Below are 15,465 nucleotides of genomic sequence, written 5' to 3' on the forward strand. Positions count from 1 at the left end.
TATATTTCAACTCATAACGTTTTCTTCACGTTCACAGTTCACTCACTACAACTGAACTCGGCGACTGCTAGACTTCCACTGCCCTCCTTAGGCATTCCAGTTTCTCTTATAAACCCTCAGTCAGACAGATGAAAACGCACCTCGCTTCCCTGTTGCGTAATCGCCATGTTTACAGATTGCCTAGCAATAGTCGCTGCATGGACTCGCCTGTTGCATGATGTCACATCCTAGCGGGGAGGGGTTACATTATGTATGTTGTCTAAGTCTGGTAAGCAAATGCTCCTCACGAGTTCCAGTTATCAACATGTAATGAATGATTCCTTACAGACCCCAGTGATCCGTGAAAGACGCCGCTTTACAGATGTTATGGATGAAGAAATTGATGATGAAAGGAAGGAACGCATCAACCAGTATGGTTCTAGTGATGTGTACTCCCTTAGGAGATTAAGGCGGGAACTGGGGACACGACTGGATGGCCATGCCGAGGCTGAGGCTTTAATAGAATACAAGCGGGAAGGGCAGGTATGCATTCTTGAAATAAACACAGAGAAAATGTTTCCCAGGTTATATATTTCTTGCCTTGACTTTTGGGAGGAAAATGGCCTGTTTCTGTCTATATTTATATCTGATCTGATTAGAGAGAGTTTACTGACTGTTGGTATGAAGGTCATGCCACTAGTATATCCTGCACCTCCTTCCCAGAAGCAGTAGTGTGATGTGATTTTATGTAGTTTTAAGATTGTATGATGGTATAACTGTAACAGATATGAAACTGTTGTGGTTTTTTAATTATGGAAAGCAATAGCACATGGATCACAGGCTTGCTGTCTGACGTAATAAAAACTTAAAGAAGTGTATGTCAGATTTGGCAAGGTAAGTAGATATAAATGTGATATAGCATAGTAAAAGAATTATAATTTCATGCTTACATAAGAGATTTAATTACATCTCCAAAAAATGCCAATGTAGCAAAGAAAGGATGCTTTTAAAGACTACTGTTTTCTGAGATATAATTTCTGACTTTCAAAATCAGACTCTGCTTGCTTTCGCGCTCAGCTTATTCAACCCTGAAGATGGAGGCGGTATGTTCCTCCGAAACGTCAGTTGACTTTTAACGGACTACATGGCATATCCCAGGAAATAGTACTCTTCATAACCACTGCTGTGAGAACCTCAAATCCTACAAAGGATGTTTTTATGGAGATAATGAAAAATATCCACATAAAAGTGTCATTTTTCTTGCATAAAAACTGACGTCTAAGCTTTAAGGTGTCCTGAATTGTCCCCACAGCCCCATTTTTGTGTCATATACATGACAGCAGCAGAAACTGACTTTCATGAACTTGTGTCCTTTTACAGTAGTTCACACAATTTTTAAGTAAAATGCCAGATAGGAAATACATCTACAATTGTGTGAGAGCTGAAGATTTCATGGCAGCTCAGGTTATCAGCCATTTTAGTTGGTTAAATTATTACCAGTGTTTCAGGGACCATCCCCATCCCTTGCATTGGGATCTGACATCTGATGTCTACAGCACACTTGTACCATCTACAGTTGGCAAACTTCAGACATCAGACACCAAACTCTGATGATGGAGAGAGAAATGGACCCTGAAACATCAGTATTACCCAGCTGTCACACCAGATAGCTTGAAGAAGATCCTGTGAATATAGAATCATTATAGCAGAGCTGAAATTCATGAGATGGACTGTAAATTACACATGAAGAGACCATGAAAATAAACTAGAATTTTGGAAGAACTAATGGTTGAACTAATAATAACCAACAATTTATACAGAAGCAAATGAACTTATGGGCGCAGATTGCAGAGGGAGCCAAGATAGTTCAGTCAATATAGTTACTGCCTACAAGCTGCACATTTGGGGTTCAAATGCCAGAAAATGAAGGATTTTTCTGTTTGCCACCAGATCAGCTCTGGGGCCCACCCAGCCTCCTAGCTTATGGGTACAAAGGTTTCTATTGCTAGGATTAAAGCAGGTGTTGTGTGACTGCTCACCTCTGTCGGGTGCTGAGATTTATGTTGTGTGGAACCTCACTTCCTCCCTCCCATATATCTTAATACCATGATGCATAGTTAAGCAGAGAAATTGCAGACTTCCCAGATTAATGGCGGACCTGCTGAGTGAGCAGTGACTACTGACTACAAGCAGTGTGCCTAATGAAACATGATTCAGACCCTAAATATCTAAATACCTGTGATTCCATGCTCAATGTAATATTCAGTCAGCCCATTACTGTGCAGTAACATAACTGTTTAGAAAGAATTGATTGCAGGTCACACTTCTGAGTTCTTGTATGCAGATGTATCTAGACTTCTTACAGTTTCCATGTGTGGACATTGAGATTTCTGTCCCCTATTGTCTACAGCCCATCTTGCACAAACTATTTGTGTATGAGTGTGGCATATGTACGTGTAAGTCTCTAAAATACTGATACATTTAGGATGTAACAAAGTAAGGATTAGCCTTTCATATATCAGATGCAATTAGAGAATATGCATCAAAGTATTTTTGTGATTTCAGCCTCCATTTTTCCGAGAGAAACCACAGATTCTGCCTATTGTTGATGACCAGCCTGCAGAATTGGTCTGCTTTGCAGTTGGAGACCCCAAGCCTTCTGTCCAGTGGTTTAAGTAAGATCCCTTTTAAAGTTTCCCTGTTGTTATGAAATTTAGAGCTTCAGCATTTCACGGATAGTCAAAATCAAGTTAATCTTCACATTCTGTTCCTTCTTAAGAACAAATGTAGTGTTATCCTCTCATAAATGCTTGGGTGTCGTATGTGATCTCCATGAGATTTTTCAAACACAGTAATGTACCATTTTACTGCTTCCCCAAGTAACCCTTATAATGTTAGTTAAATGGTACTAGTTGTGAAGCTTGGAATTCTGTAATGTTTATGTCCCTTACTTCTTGTCTCAAAATTCACCTCAGTACTTTATGCCCAAGCAACTCAGTCACTGTCATTTGGTCAAAGTGAGAGCCCAAGTTAACCATTCCAGTTTATCTAAGTCCTTACCTTCCCTGATATTTCTGACACAGTGTCATTCTTCCTTTTATGTTACCTGTCTGTCGCGTTTCAGAAATGCGTTTTATTAGTCCAGTGTATCAGAGCTTTATTATTTAATGATTCTCAGGAATGACTTAGTCATCACTGAGAGTCATCGGGTGAAAATCCTAGAGGATGCTGAAGGCCGCTCTCTCCTGAGATTTGACCCTGCTTCAAATGTGGATGTTGGCATTTATAAGGTTGTTGCTCGTAACAAAGTGGGTCAGACACAGGCTCGTACAAGGTGAGAACATGTGCTGGTTATCCAAGTATGTAACGTTCAACTAATCTTTGTTTTCTGTATCTTGAAGAGGTTTTAACTGATTTAACATAATATTCTATGTAGATTAGTAATGCAGTTTCACTGTTTGACAGTATAACCTAAGCAGGTATGATCCTAAGCAGTTTTAGAAGTGTTATACTTCTAAATACAAAGTTTCACAATTTTTCTTCTCAAAATATTTCATGTGGAAAACTGAGCCTTGATGACAATGATGTGATGATACAGGATTTTTTAATAAAGAAACAGCTGCTAAATGGAACAAGGTGTGAGTTCTACATCACAGTCTTTTTGATTGGTGGTTATAATGACAGCACAAGCCACACTTAAATATCATAGGAAACATATGTGATGTCAGAAGTTCGGAAATTTGGTAAACTGAGTTTCAATGAGAGAGTTTGTTATTATTTGGCATCTAGGAAACTTGGTATTAAGGAGCAGGTCAACCAAGTGGCCACCCGGGATGGTCCATCAAACAATCTCTTTACTTTTGACTATTTGTTAAATGTAAATTAATTATTAGTCATTTAAACATGTTACACAGTAATGTAAATACTACTGTAAACTTGAAAGTGTTGTCTAATTCTGTAATCTCAGAGGGCAAGGACACTGCTGCTGTCACTGAATGGTGCCATATTTTGATTACTGTCTTTTACTGTTTTAAGAATTGAGATACCAGTGGCACTTTTCATCACAGTGATGGGGATTTTTATATTCTTAATTATTATGAAGTACTGAAAGAAAGTGGAGCCATTCTTAATTTTGGGGCAGGAATTTCTTATCACCTGGGGTGACGTTTAAACTTTAACTTGTCCTGTATAATAATGTATAGTAGCAAACAAACTGACAGGTGTTCAGCAAAAATTCCATGGAAACTACAGTAGAAATCTGCTGCAGCAGGAAGAAATGTGTTTTTCTGATGTCTCCTTGTTGGTTTGCAAGCCACATAGAAACATATTCTGCTAACTGTGGCTTTGCAACTGTCTTTCTGACAAAGTCACCCAATTTCTTCCTTTTGTAATTTAACTTCACAATTTTTGCATTGAAATGAGTGTTGATGATGGTGAGGTTGTATGTGAATTTATAATTTAGGAGAGAAATTAAAATAAGGATTACAGTTATCTAGTTTAATTTGCATGCTGCAGGCTGGTTCTGGCAAGTGTCCCCTCAGCTCCAGACTCACCAGACGTTGCTGAGGTTTCAGACACTGAGGTTCTGCTGAAATGGAAACAACCTAAAGATGATGGCAATTCTGCAGTACTTTGCTACAACCTGCAGTACAAGGAAGCTGGTTAGTTTGTTCCCAAGGTTATACAGTTGTGGACAGTAAGACAGTAGGAATATGAGAGTAGGATGTTGGTGATGGCGTTTTTCTGGAGGTGCTGAGGAAGACTACTTGAACTTCATGCTTCACATTTCTTATACTTCAGCTAATTTTCTTGGCATTGGTTAGCAATGCTGGTAACGATATCTGATATTCCTATATTCGTAATTATATCTGTAGGTTACAATTTAATTTCTGCCTATTCCAAATATAATGTTTAAGATTCCAATTAAGAATATTTAAAATCCTAAACATATAAATATTTTCATCTCATTCACATGCATGGACTTCCTAGCCTTCCCTTCATTTGAAATGGGGTAAAAATAATTTTCCGTTCCTCCTTATGGCCGCAACTCGCTACATGGTTTCGGCGCAGGCAACATAGAATACATTGCTTCCAACAGTTCTCCTGTTGTTGCTTGCGTATCCGTTGCCATGAACAAGCTTTTATCGGCTATTACCTAGCATTTTCTCTTAGTTAATTTTCTCTTCTCTTCTCTTTCATTTTCTCTTATTCTAGTTTCTTGCCATTATGTCATAATATTCCTTAATAATGATTCCATATTTCTTCTGTTACAGACAGTGTAGAGTGGCTGGATGTTGCCAACAATATTGACCATGAGTTCTATGTTATCCATAACTTGCGTCCATCTGTCACTTACCAGTTTCGATTGGCGGCAAGGAATCGCATTGGCTGGAGTGAGAAGGGCATTCCAACACCCCTGGTCAGGACCAAAGAAGCAGGTATGATTAAAAATATAGGCCTATGTGTGTGTGTGTGTATTGGTGTAGCTGTTCTTACCAACACTATCAGCTAGCAGAATAATTTTAATTAATATTAGCACTGTACAAGTAACATCTCAAAGCATATTTAGCCTACTTTCGTTGTCCATGCTGTCTGTGTGCCTGTCAGTCGCCCCTATTAACTTTTGAATACCTAAACAAATCTTTATGACACCTATTATGTAAATCATGGCACCTGAGCCCATCTCAGTGACATACTTCATAAATTCCTACCACTTGTCTGTGTGTATCCCTCCTGTCATTGCTAGGCAAAGGCTCGGTAAAGTGTATCCCTCCTTTCGTTTCTAGGCCTTGTCTGGGTACACAGGATCCCACAGCAGTGAATGAATGCAGGAATGGAAGAATTGTTGGATGTGTGTTCTGCGGGTCTGTCTATGTATCCACCTGATGTTGCTAGCTAACAACTCAGTAAAGACATTCCTGTGGCAATGAAGAATTGTTGGAGATGTCGTTTTCTATATAGTTCATGTCACATCAAAGGAAAGTAGTGTTGTGTGTAGTTGCATGATTAATATTTTGTTATTCAGGTGCTCCAAAGGTTCCTGTTACAAGAGCCATGAAACATCTGCAGGAGATCACCGAGTCAGGCCAAGAGATTACTGCAGATGAGCCAGTCACTCACTTGGATTATTCAGCAGAGAAGACACCAATTGAGTGGATCAGTGAGGGAGCACTTAATGAAAAGTACAGCTTTGTCTCAGAGCTTTCCCGGTATGTTGTTACTTTGTACAAATATTATATTGGATATTATTTATTGCTTGGAGTACGTTTCATATATAAAGTGCTTCAGAAACTGGACATTCTTCCATCATCAGATGTGGGAGAGGTGGCTGGGGATTCTATGAAGTTAGGTCCATTAGCATGAGCTTGAGATCAGTTATGCTTTCATTAGACTAGCTCCTTCAAGCAGATACAGCTGAGTAGGACCCTCCCCCCCCAAAAAAAAACCCTGATGAAGGAAACGGATCCATATGAAATATTGTGTATTTTAAATATACCTCAAACAATGAACATTATCCAACATAAATATTTGTATAATGGCTAGACCATTGTCAGAAACCTGCAGAAAGTCACATTATTACTTCATAATACCATTGGAGAATTGCAGATATTTTGCATATTTGAAATTGTCATTGGCTCTCATTGAAATCTGTTTGATTGCAGTGGTCGCTTCTCAGTGGTTGTGAAGGGCATTGAGAAAGCCTCAGATAGAGTTATTGTGGCCAAACTGTTGGAACTGAGGCCTGAAACTGAAGCTAAAGTCACAAGAGAATTCGAGGCCTTGAGGTCCTTCAGACATGAGAGAATAGCAACCTTACTTGCAGCATATAAACCTCCAGGTAAAAGGAAATAAATGGAGCTGCATTTTGCAATGAATCTGCTCATTCTTATTTCAGAGTGCTTTGAAGACTTCTGTTTGCTAACACATGAAGCAATGAAGATGATATTCAGGTACTGCATGCTATCAGTCAGTTCAGAATCTGTGGTCTTTCCGAGCTCTTTCAGAAACCTAAATTGTTTATGTGGATGTGTGAGAACAAAATAATGATAAGAAATTTCAACAGTAAGAGGAATAAGGTAATGGGGGAATGCAGAAAAATACATAATGGAAAGCTTAAATATAATTGTAATCTTCACCTAATCTTCTGAGGATAATTTTTCAGGGAAGAATGTGATAGGTGGAACATATGCAATGGTTGCAAGGGAACAAAAGAATGCATGCAAAATTTCTGATGGAAAACCTTCATTGGAATGTACCATGTAGGAAATCTGTCTATAGACAGGATGTTGGACTTCAAATGAATCATGCAATGGAATCTGATGACAGACCTTCATAGACATGGAGCGGAACCTTCAGGTTCCATGACAAAATTTCTTGACCGACTCAGTATCTATGAACTGCTTGAAAAAGACTCTGTTTCGTGCAGTTAGTTGTTCAGTTATCTAAAAGGATATTGATATTTGGTTTAGGTAAACAATGATAATCACCTCCCTCAACCCTCTTTGGCAATGTTACATAATTATTTTTTCTGATTCATAGAGATCTATGAATACTGTTACATATTTGTAGATTATAGAACTTGGCTCACATGATCCAATTTGCGTTCAGGCTCAGCAGTTGCTGTTTTGGTGCAGGAGAAACTGCAGGGTGCTGACATCCTCACATACTTTTCCAGCAGACATGAGTATACAGAACAAATGGTGGCCACTGTCATTACACAGGTAATTAAGAATTTCTGTTGAATTAAAATGTGGAATGCATACTATAGTTGAAGTAACACATCTTACACCCATTGTGATATCCAGCTGTTAAAATGCTGCAGAATAACCTTTTGTCAGAATATTCATAACTGCGAAATATGTGAAGGTGCTCAAGATATAGTTCTTTGTTTAAATATTGTGGTCATTTTCTCCACAATTAAAAAACTTTATCCTCTCCTTTGTGTATGATAAGATATATTACAGGTGAGTCTATTTCGTTTTGTGAAGGAAATTGATCAGCAGACATATTACAGATTCTTGATGGACTGCAGTACTTGCACTGGCGGGGCTACTGCCATCTGAACCTCCAGCCTGACAACATTGTGATGGCGTCAGTACGCAGTGTACAGATCAAATTGGTGGACTTTGGCTTTGCCCAGCGAGTCAGTAAATTGGGTACCGTTACTGACGCGGTCGGGGACTCTGAATACTCAGGCTAGTGTCTCATTTGCCACTCACAGCTTAGTACATGTTAATGAATGCAGCATCCTGTAATTTCTTGGTTTAAGTCCTGCAAGTATGTGCACAGCTTTTTTGCTAATATAAGTCCTTCAAAGTGATTTATGCGTAACGATATTTGTAAAAATAAATGCGCTGGTCATGCAGTTCATTATCAGTCTTCTTCAGGCTCTTATATACTTATATGTGATGAAGTAATATGAATGATAAATATTGTAGTTAATTTTCTCTCTTTCTGTGTTTTATTTTCCATTCTATTTATTTCATTCTATGCAATTATTATAGTGTTCAGACTGTAGTCGTTACTTAAAATCTGAACATGTAAAGTGCAGTTGCAGTAAATATTTCAAGGCAACTAAAAGGAGAAGAAAATCGGGTAGAACTGTTCACATGCGATTCACATTTTAATATTAAACTAACTCTTCTATAAATTGTATTGCTTTTTAAGGTATTATCAGCTTGTGTACTAAAACCAGACCTGACTCATGGCCAAATGGAGTGCAAGAAATACTCCATGAGTCTGACTTTCACATAGCCTTAGCCTTCTTGATGAACAAGGTTTAGAACTTTAATAGTGGCAACACTACTGTAGAGATACCATGCAATGGAACCAAATAATGTCACTTATACCACACGTTAGTTACATATGTACCTTACCTCAGAGCAAATCAACTCTCCCTTCCCACATCACACACATGCGAAGTGACGAGAAGAGCAGAGCCTCATGTTAGCTGGCGGTCTAATGTAGTGTTGTCACGATGTTCTCGAAACAGGAACAACGGAGTTGGATAAAGATTGAGTGTGCCAGAGGCCGTACAGCATGACAGTGTCATCAAGGTCTTCAAGAGGCTTGCGGGGAATCTGCATTGCCTTACAGAACAGTGGCAAGGTGGGTAAAAGCCTTCAACGAAGGACGCCAAAATGTGGCAGACATACATCGGCCAAGTCGTCCTACTGTCAGTAAGGAAGAAGTGTATGCTCTTTCCATGTTACTGGAGAGTGATCGACGCCATACGATTCGTGAGCTGGCCAGAGAGGCAGGATTAGCACATATGACTGTGCTTCACATTCTGAAGGAATGCCTGGGCATAAGAAAAATTGCATCACGATGGGTTCCGCATGATTTGACGGAAATGCAGAAATGGTTACGATACGACGCTGCTCATAACCTCTTGGAGCACTATGAGCGCAAAGGAGAGGCTTTCTTACGCCGTACGAGTATCATTACGCTGGATGAGACATGGACCAAATTGTATGAGCCACAAGTGAAACGCCAATTGAATGAATGGCGTCATTACAGGTCACCATGAAAATCAAAAGTTCGTCAGAACCCCAGCAATGTGAAAGTTATGGTGATTCTCGTGTACGACTGTGATGGTGTTATCCTAATGGATACCGTTTCCCGACAGCAGACCGTCAGTGCACAGTATTACTGTTCATTTTTGGAACACAAACTGCAACAAGCTTTGAGAAAGAAGCGGTGACACTTTCTGCAGAGTGACTTTGACTTGATTCCTAAGATGAAGGAACCACTTTGTGGCATTCGCTTCAGAACTGTTCCAGAGATTCTTCAGGCACTAGACCGCTCCATTCGAACTATCAACACAACAGGCGCTGCTATAGGTACCCTACAACTTCCGCATCAATGGCAACGGGTTGTGCATAATGCTGGTGACTACACTGAAGGACAGTAAAACTTTGAAACATGCGTCTATTTTGTGTCAGTTGTAAATAAATAGTTTCCACTATTAAAGTTCCAACCCTCATATAAATATTTTTACAGGCCTGATAGTCCATTGTTTTTTAAAGTCCAACTTCAGTATGGCTGTAAGCCTTCAGCAATATAAAAATAATTTTTAATCAAATCTTACACAGGATATAGGTTAGTTTGTTTGTATCACACATTGCTTGTGTTACATGCTTGCAGCTCCAGAAGTGCTGAACAATGAACCAGCTTTCCCACAGACTGACATTTGGAGTGTTGGTGTTGTAATGTACATCCTACTGTCTGGAATATCGCCTTTCCGAGGGACTGACAGTGAAGAGACACGTCAAAATGTGACATTTGTGCGCTACAGGTTTGAATATCTGTACAAAGAGCTGACGCAGGAAGCTACACGATTCCTTATATTGGTATTTAAGAGAGCACCAGGGTACGTAGCTCTCTACAATTTGTGTTCCATAGTATTAATATTAGTCAGTAGTACATCAAGAACTTTGATTTGTAAAGAGAAACCTGGGAAAGTGCATAATTTTGTCATAATTCTGTATATAAGGGGACCCCCAAGCTTTGGTGAACTTATTTTGAAGTTCAAGAAAGTCGTCTTCTGGGATCTGGCGCCATGTATTCTTGGTTTTAACCGATGTTTCGGAGGAACGTATCGCCTCCATCTTCAGGGCAGTTGAATTGTGTTGCGAATACAGAGAGCAGTAGCTGTAATAACCTTAAAATAGATTCATGTATAACAACAAGAAAAGAAAACAAAAACCCACCAAAACAAATGATTAGTTATGCCAGTATATACTAACACTTTCATTGCTTACTGAGAAGCTATGGGTCAGTGGAGTAACATATTGTTTTTAAATTGGAGAACTGACTTGTCTGTAGAATAGCATAACAATGAGATTGCTTCAGTTGTAGCAGTACTGTGTATTTTATTGTATTTTCTCCATTTCATTCATATAGTGGTTGTATTTACAGTAAGCGACCAACAGCTGAGGAATGTCATGAACATCGGTGGCTGTTACCAACAGAGTTCATGATCAAGAAGAGAGAGCGTGCTGTGTTTCTAGGAAGTAGGCTAAAGGTATGTAACATGATATATGAAATTGGAAAGTTTTGAGCATTGAGAAGGGAGGATGTTTATTTTTTTAGTCTCTCTGACATGCTCCAAAAATTGGTGGATAAATAAAATTGCATTACACATTCATATGCACACATACCCACACACACAAACACACGTATCCAGATATGTGCATGACAGTTACACACAAACACACACAGACCTACACACTACAGCCATGTTCCTGTTCAAGTGTAATGTGGAGTCGGTTATGTACCTCCCAAATCCAAAGCAATAGAAGAAGGAGAAAATAAACCCAGCATAGTGGATCCCTTTTACAAAGTTCTGCAAGTGGTTGAGAAATATGTACTTCTTACGTGACAAAATGTCTGAAAAGGGGCGGCAAGTTAAGAACAGGGAAACTTTACCTTTACCTGCCTGTTGTAAATATGGATAGGTAATGCAGTAAAATTGGGAGTTTTACTGCATTACAGTTGTGTGTGTACTGTGTAATACATCAATGGAAGTGCACAGAGTATAGGTTTGGGATGAAGTGGAAAACGGACTGTAGAAATGTCTGGCCTCTTTCAGTTTTCGGAAATATGTGTTTTTGTTTTGCCCAACAGGACTTCTCAGAAGAATACCATTCACACCGGGCAAAAGGAGCCACAAAATCTGAGTCACTCACTGGAGCCTTTGGGGGCCCCAAAAGTCTGGTGCGGTCTAGCAGCATTCAGGAAGAGCTACTTACAACATTTTAATTTCATCAAAGTGATAATGCATGGTTAGATTCAGTCCATGAAGGTGCTCCCACCACAAGCTGCTACTGGTAAGACCTTACCTGTCCAAAAAAGGTTGTTAGGACCAGTATGCTCTTATTAAATCAACAGTTGAGTAGAATGTTTAGAGATATAAACTGGTACTCCCTTTCAACCTCAACAAAGTGCTTACTTTTCAGAACAATCTCTGAACAGCTTAATATATTATAACAAGTTTTTGGTTGGTGGTTCTTTTTCTTTCTCTCTCTGCCCTAAAACAAGACCACTTTGTCTGGATGACATTTCCTGCCTTCAGAACCTTGGGATTTGATATCATGATTTTATTTTTCACGTTTACCTTTTTATATGTTTTATTTTTTATTCTTACTTCAGTTATGGCATTATTTTTTGTTATCAGAGATGCAGATGTGTTGTGAAACGCTGTAAAGAAATTGCACCTGAAGTGTGTTTTGAAAAAGAACCCCACTGTTTCTAGGAATTGGCTTGCATATTGAGTGTGGAACTATATTCAGTAGTCATCTCTCTTCTAATCTACTAAATAAATTATTGACATAATGGAATTGATCATCTAGATTTAAGACACTAGACATTTGTCAAAGAGGTCTTGGACTTGACCCTTGCCTCTGAGAAGAGAATTTTGTGTGTCATGATGAATACTAGGCAACCATCATAGTTTGTAACCTGTATTAAAAATGGGCTCCATCTGCTATCCATCATCTTTATTAACCTACTCTTCTACCTTGTAGATTCTTCCAGCCTGGAAATGAACTCCTTTCCTGAAGTACGCATGGGCCAAGAAAGCTGATCAGACCGTGACTAGAGGCATTACCCAAAGCTAGACTAACAATAAGGAATTATTATTTTCCTGACTTCTATGGGTATTTCGTATTCCTCAACATTCTGCAGATGTCTCTACTATCATATTTCATTTACTTCTTTCATGAGTCGGCAGTTATTGCCATGTGTTAACACTCAGTTAATAGTGTGCAATAACGAGTAATCCTCAGTTGTTCTCTATGTGCTCAGCTGATTGGAATGGATGCAAAAATGAAACGAACGAAACTGTTATCGATTAATGTATAATAATGTAAAAATAAATTATTTGAAAGCTAACAAACACTTCCCTCTTTCATAGTTTCTTCAAGGGGCAACCAACAAAACTGTATACAGAAATCTAAATGGCACTTGTATTCCAGGAGAAAAAGTTGTAATTCTTATTCTCATGCGGCTGTTTGATTCTAAATATATATTGTCGCTTTTAGTGACTAAACAGGGGATTTAGAATGATAATTGATTTTATTTAAGGTTTGTAACTCATAACTACGAGTGACTATAACAGTCTCCCTGATTTACATACACTAAATCACTACAACTACAGCATACACAAACTCTATATCTTCACTAGTTGTTGCTTCATAAAGGCTCCCTTGCTACAGTACTCACATCATTGCAGGCTGGTTGCTATCTCACAACTGACTGCCTCTAACCGATATGACTGCTAAATTGCTGCTGGCCCTCCCAAGCACAGTGATTCTTAGTTCCGAGACCCCTGGGACTCATGACCACATCTTACAATCTGACAGCTCTGGGAGCCTTGAGAACTCTCTAGCAAGTCAAAGTCACATTGCAACTGACGGTCGGTCAGTCAGTCAGTCTTGGTGTCCAGCCCAATCTGGGGCTCATGACCAGATATTTATTACTGTGTGACAGTTACTGTCTTGTTTTTGTGGGATGCCCTCTCTGATGAGAGGACAGGTCTGTCTTTTGTACATGCTGCTGGCCCTCGCCAGTATAGTCTTTCTTGGGTCCGAGTCCCTTGGGACTTTTGACCATTTTTTACTGTCTCAGATTTGAGATTTCCCTTTTAGTCTTGGTGGAGGTATTCAACCCTGCCTCCACAAGGGTTCTCATTATATAACCTTGGCACAGACCACACAGAAAACGTGCATTTACTATTTGTAGAAATTTGTACCAGTTTCTCAACCCATATTATACTTAAAATATGGAGTGATGTCACAGTTGCTGAACTGTATCTGTTCCATTGTGCTTGTTGATGTAACTTGAATAGTTTAATTCGGGAGCATTCACCTGTGTAAATACCTACGTTCTCCGAACTTACGGTATGGTAACAGTTATGTATGCCTCTTTTGCTTACATGATTGATGTAACTGAAGGAGTGGGGGATTGCTCCAGGAATTCCTCCACCCACCAATCATTCAGCAGGCTACATGCTCCCTGCTCGCTTCATTCAGTCTGGTGAACTGTCACTCCCACTGTTGGCTGATGGTAATAGTGTTAGTCATTTTATGGTGGGTACTTTCAGTAATGTTCATGGACTGCAGCACTCTGTGAAAAGCAAGGTGCCAGTGTCAAAACCTGAACCTAATTGCAGTAGGCTAAACAGTGTTAGTGGTAGTATGCTGAACACGGCTGTCATTTTTATTCCTGCAGTAAAGTTTAAATCATATTGTACTTCTTTCTTTTTCCTATTGAAACCAATAAGAGTGCATGACGTGAGCAATGAATGTCTTCACTCCCATTTGCTCATGTATCACATTCTTCTTTGGTCATGTTTAATTTGTTTTAGTGAATCATGTAATTATTCTCCCTTAGACTCAATTTATGTTATTACAGTTCATCTAAGTGAAAGATATCAGAGGGCTATATGTGTGAATGTGGGATTCAGTCTCTTCCACCTGTTGTTTCTCTCCTTGTTGTTCTTCATGTCTTAATCCTCAACATAATCTCTCTGGCCTCCATTGAGTTCTTAAAATGTTTTGAACTACGAATTACTTTCTGTTTGATTGAAATTTCTTGATGCTTTTCAATATAATACTTGATACAGAAGCTAGTTACAATATCTTTAGATGTGTATAATATTCAAGGGTGGTTCTATGAAAGGAGGTGTTTGCTATAAGGCTGCAGGAGGGGGAAAGAATGAAACAGAGAGCATGGCACCCAAAACATAATTTTAGTATTTCATAATATCCATTTGAAGATCTGTCCAAGGAAGACTTTTATTACAGGTATACATCACTGTCAAAAGAAAATATTTTGAATGAAGTTATTTCTGACCTGTCAATCCATTTCAAAGTGATGTGATGTAGTGTTATAGAAGAGCTTGGTTTGGGTTTATGAAATCCTACATGTGTTAGGGTCATATTTTGTGTATGTAAAGTTACTGCATACAATCTGAACTGTTTTACAGCTGTACAGTGGCCCAACACAAGAATATTGAACTTGGAAAAGTAATGGGGGGCACTACATATTGTTGCTACTGTAAAGGCTATATCTTATGTGGTACCTGCTCAGTCAGCCATATATCTGAATTTACATTTTATTTGTAATTTGTGGACCAAATATAAACAATCATAACTTGACTAACTATTCTTATTCATCCTCATACTGGGTTTTATGTACAGTTTATAGTCCAAAAAACAAATAGCAACTTACTGGAAGCTATAAAATATTTTATTGGAGTATCATGTTGTGCATTTAACAAATAAGGAAGTTATGTCAATATAACTGGGTACAATAGTAATCAATTATATAAATTTGATTAATATACCACGTTTCAGCCTGAGTGGTCATCATAAAGCTAGTTTTACATTTGTTATCCACATTCTTGTTCTGGCACGTTTTTTTTAGAAATGTGGCTTTATTGAATTAATTCTTCTTTATCACTTCTAATTACTGGTACAACCT

At 38.7% G+C, this 15,465-nt stretch overlaps 1 protein-coding gene across 8 annotated transcripts in view; it reads left to right on the forward strand.

The window, feature by feature from the left end:
- LOC111869356 (obscurin) overlaps positions 1-15,140 on the forward strand; it is a 228,833-nt gene extending 213,693 nt beyond the window's left edge. For 6 of the 8 annotated variants that reach the window (XM_033753466.1, XM_023860827.2, XM_033753462.1 and 3 more), the window contains 12 exons: positions 328-522; positions 2,545-2,654; positions 3,158-3,313; positions 4,495-4,640; positions 5,253-5,417; positions 6,005-6,188; positions 6,642-6,817; positions 7,588-7,700; positions 7,994-8,174; positions 10,126-10,351; positions 10,900-11,005; positions 11,608-12,879. In XM_033753466.1, the coding sequence (XP_033609357.1) occupies positions 328-522; positions 2,545-2,654; positions 3,158-3,313; positions 4,495-4,640; positions 5,253-5,417; positions 6,005-6,188; positions 6,642-6,817; positions 7,588-7,700; positions 7,994-8,174; positions 10,126-10,351; positions 10,900-11,005; positions 11,608-11,742 (1,893 nt within the window). In that variant the 3' untranslated portion in view covers positions 11,743-12,879. Of the gene's footprint in view, positions 1-327; positions 523-2,544; positions 2,655-3,157; positions 3,314-4,494; positions 4,641-5,252; positions 5,418-6,004; positions 6,189-6,641; positions 6,818-7,587; positions 7,701-7,993; positions 8,175-10,125; positions 10,352-10,899; positions 11,006-11,607; positions 12,880-13,934 lie in introns of those variants that run through there. The other 2 variants (XR_004513565.1, XR_004513564.1) reach the window with 2 other exon arrangements.
- The last annotated feature ends 325 nt before the right edge of the window (positions 15,141-15,465 follow it).

This window comes from Cryptotermes secundus, unplaced genomic scaffold (assembly GCF_002891405.2).
Source record: "Cryptotermes secundus unplaced genomic scaffold, Csec_1.0 scaffold630, whole genome shotgun sequence".
NCBI classification, from domain to species: domain Eukaryota; kingdom Metazoa; phylum Arthropoda; class Insecta; order Blattodea; family Kalotermitidae; genus Cryptotermes; species Cryptotermes secundus.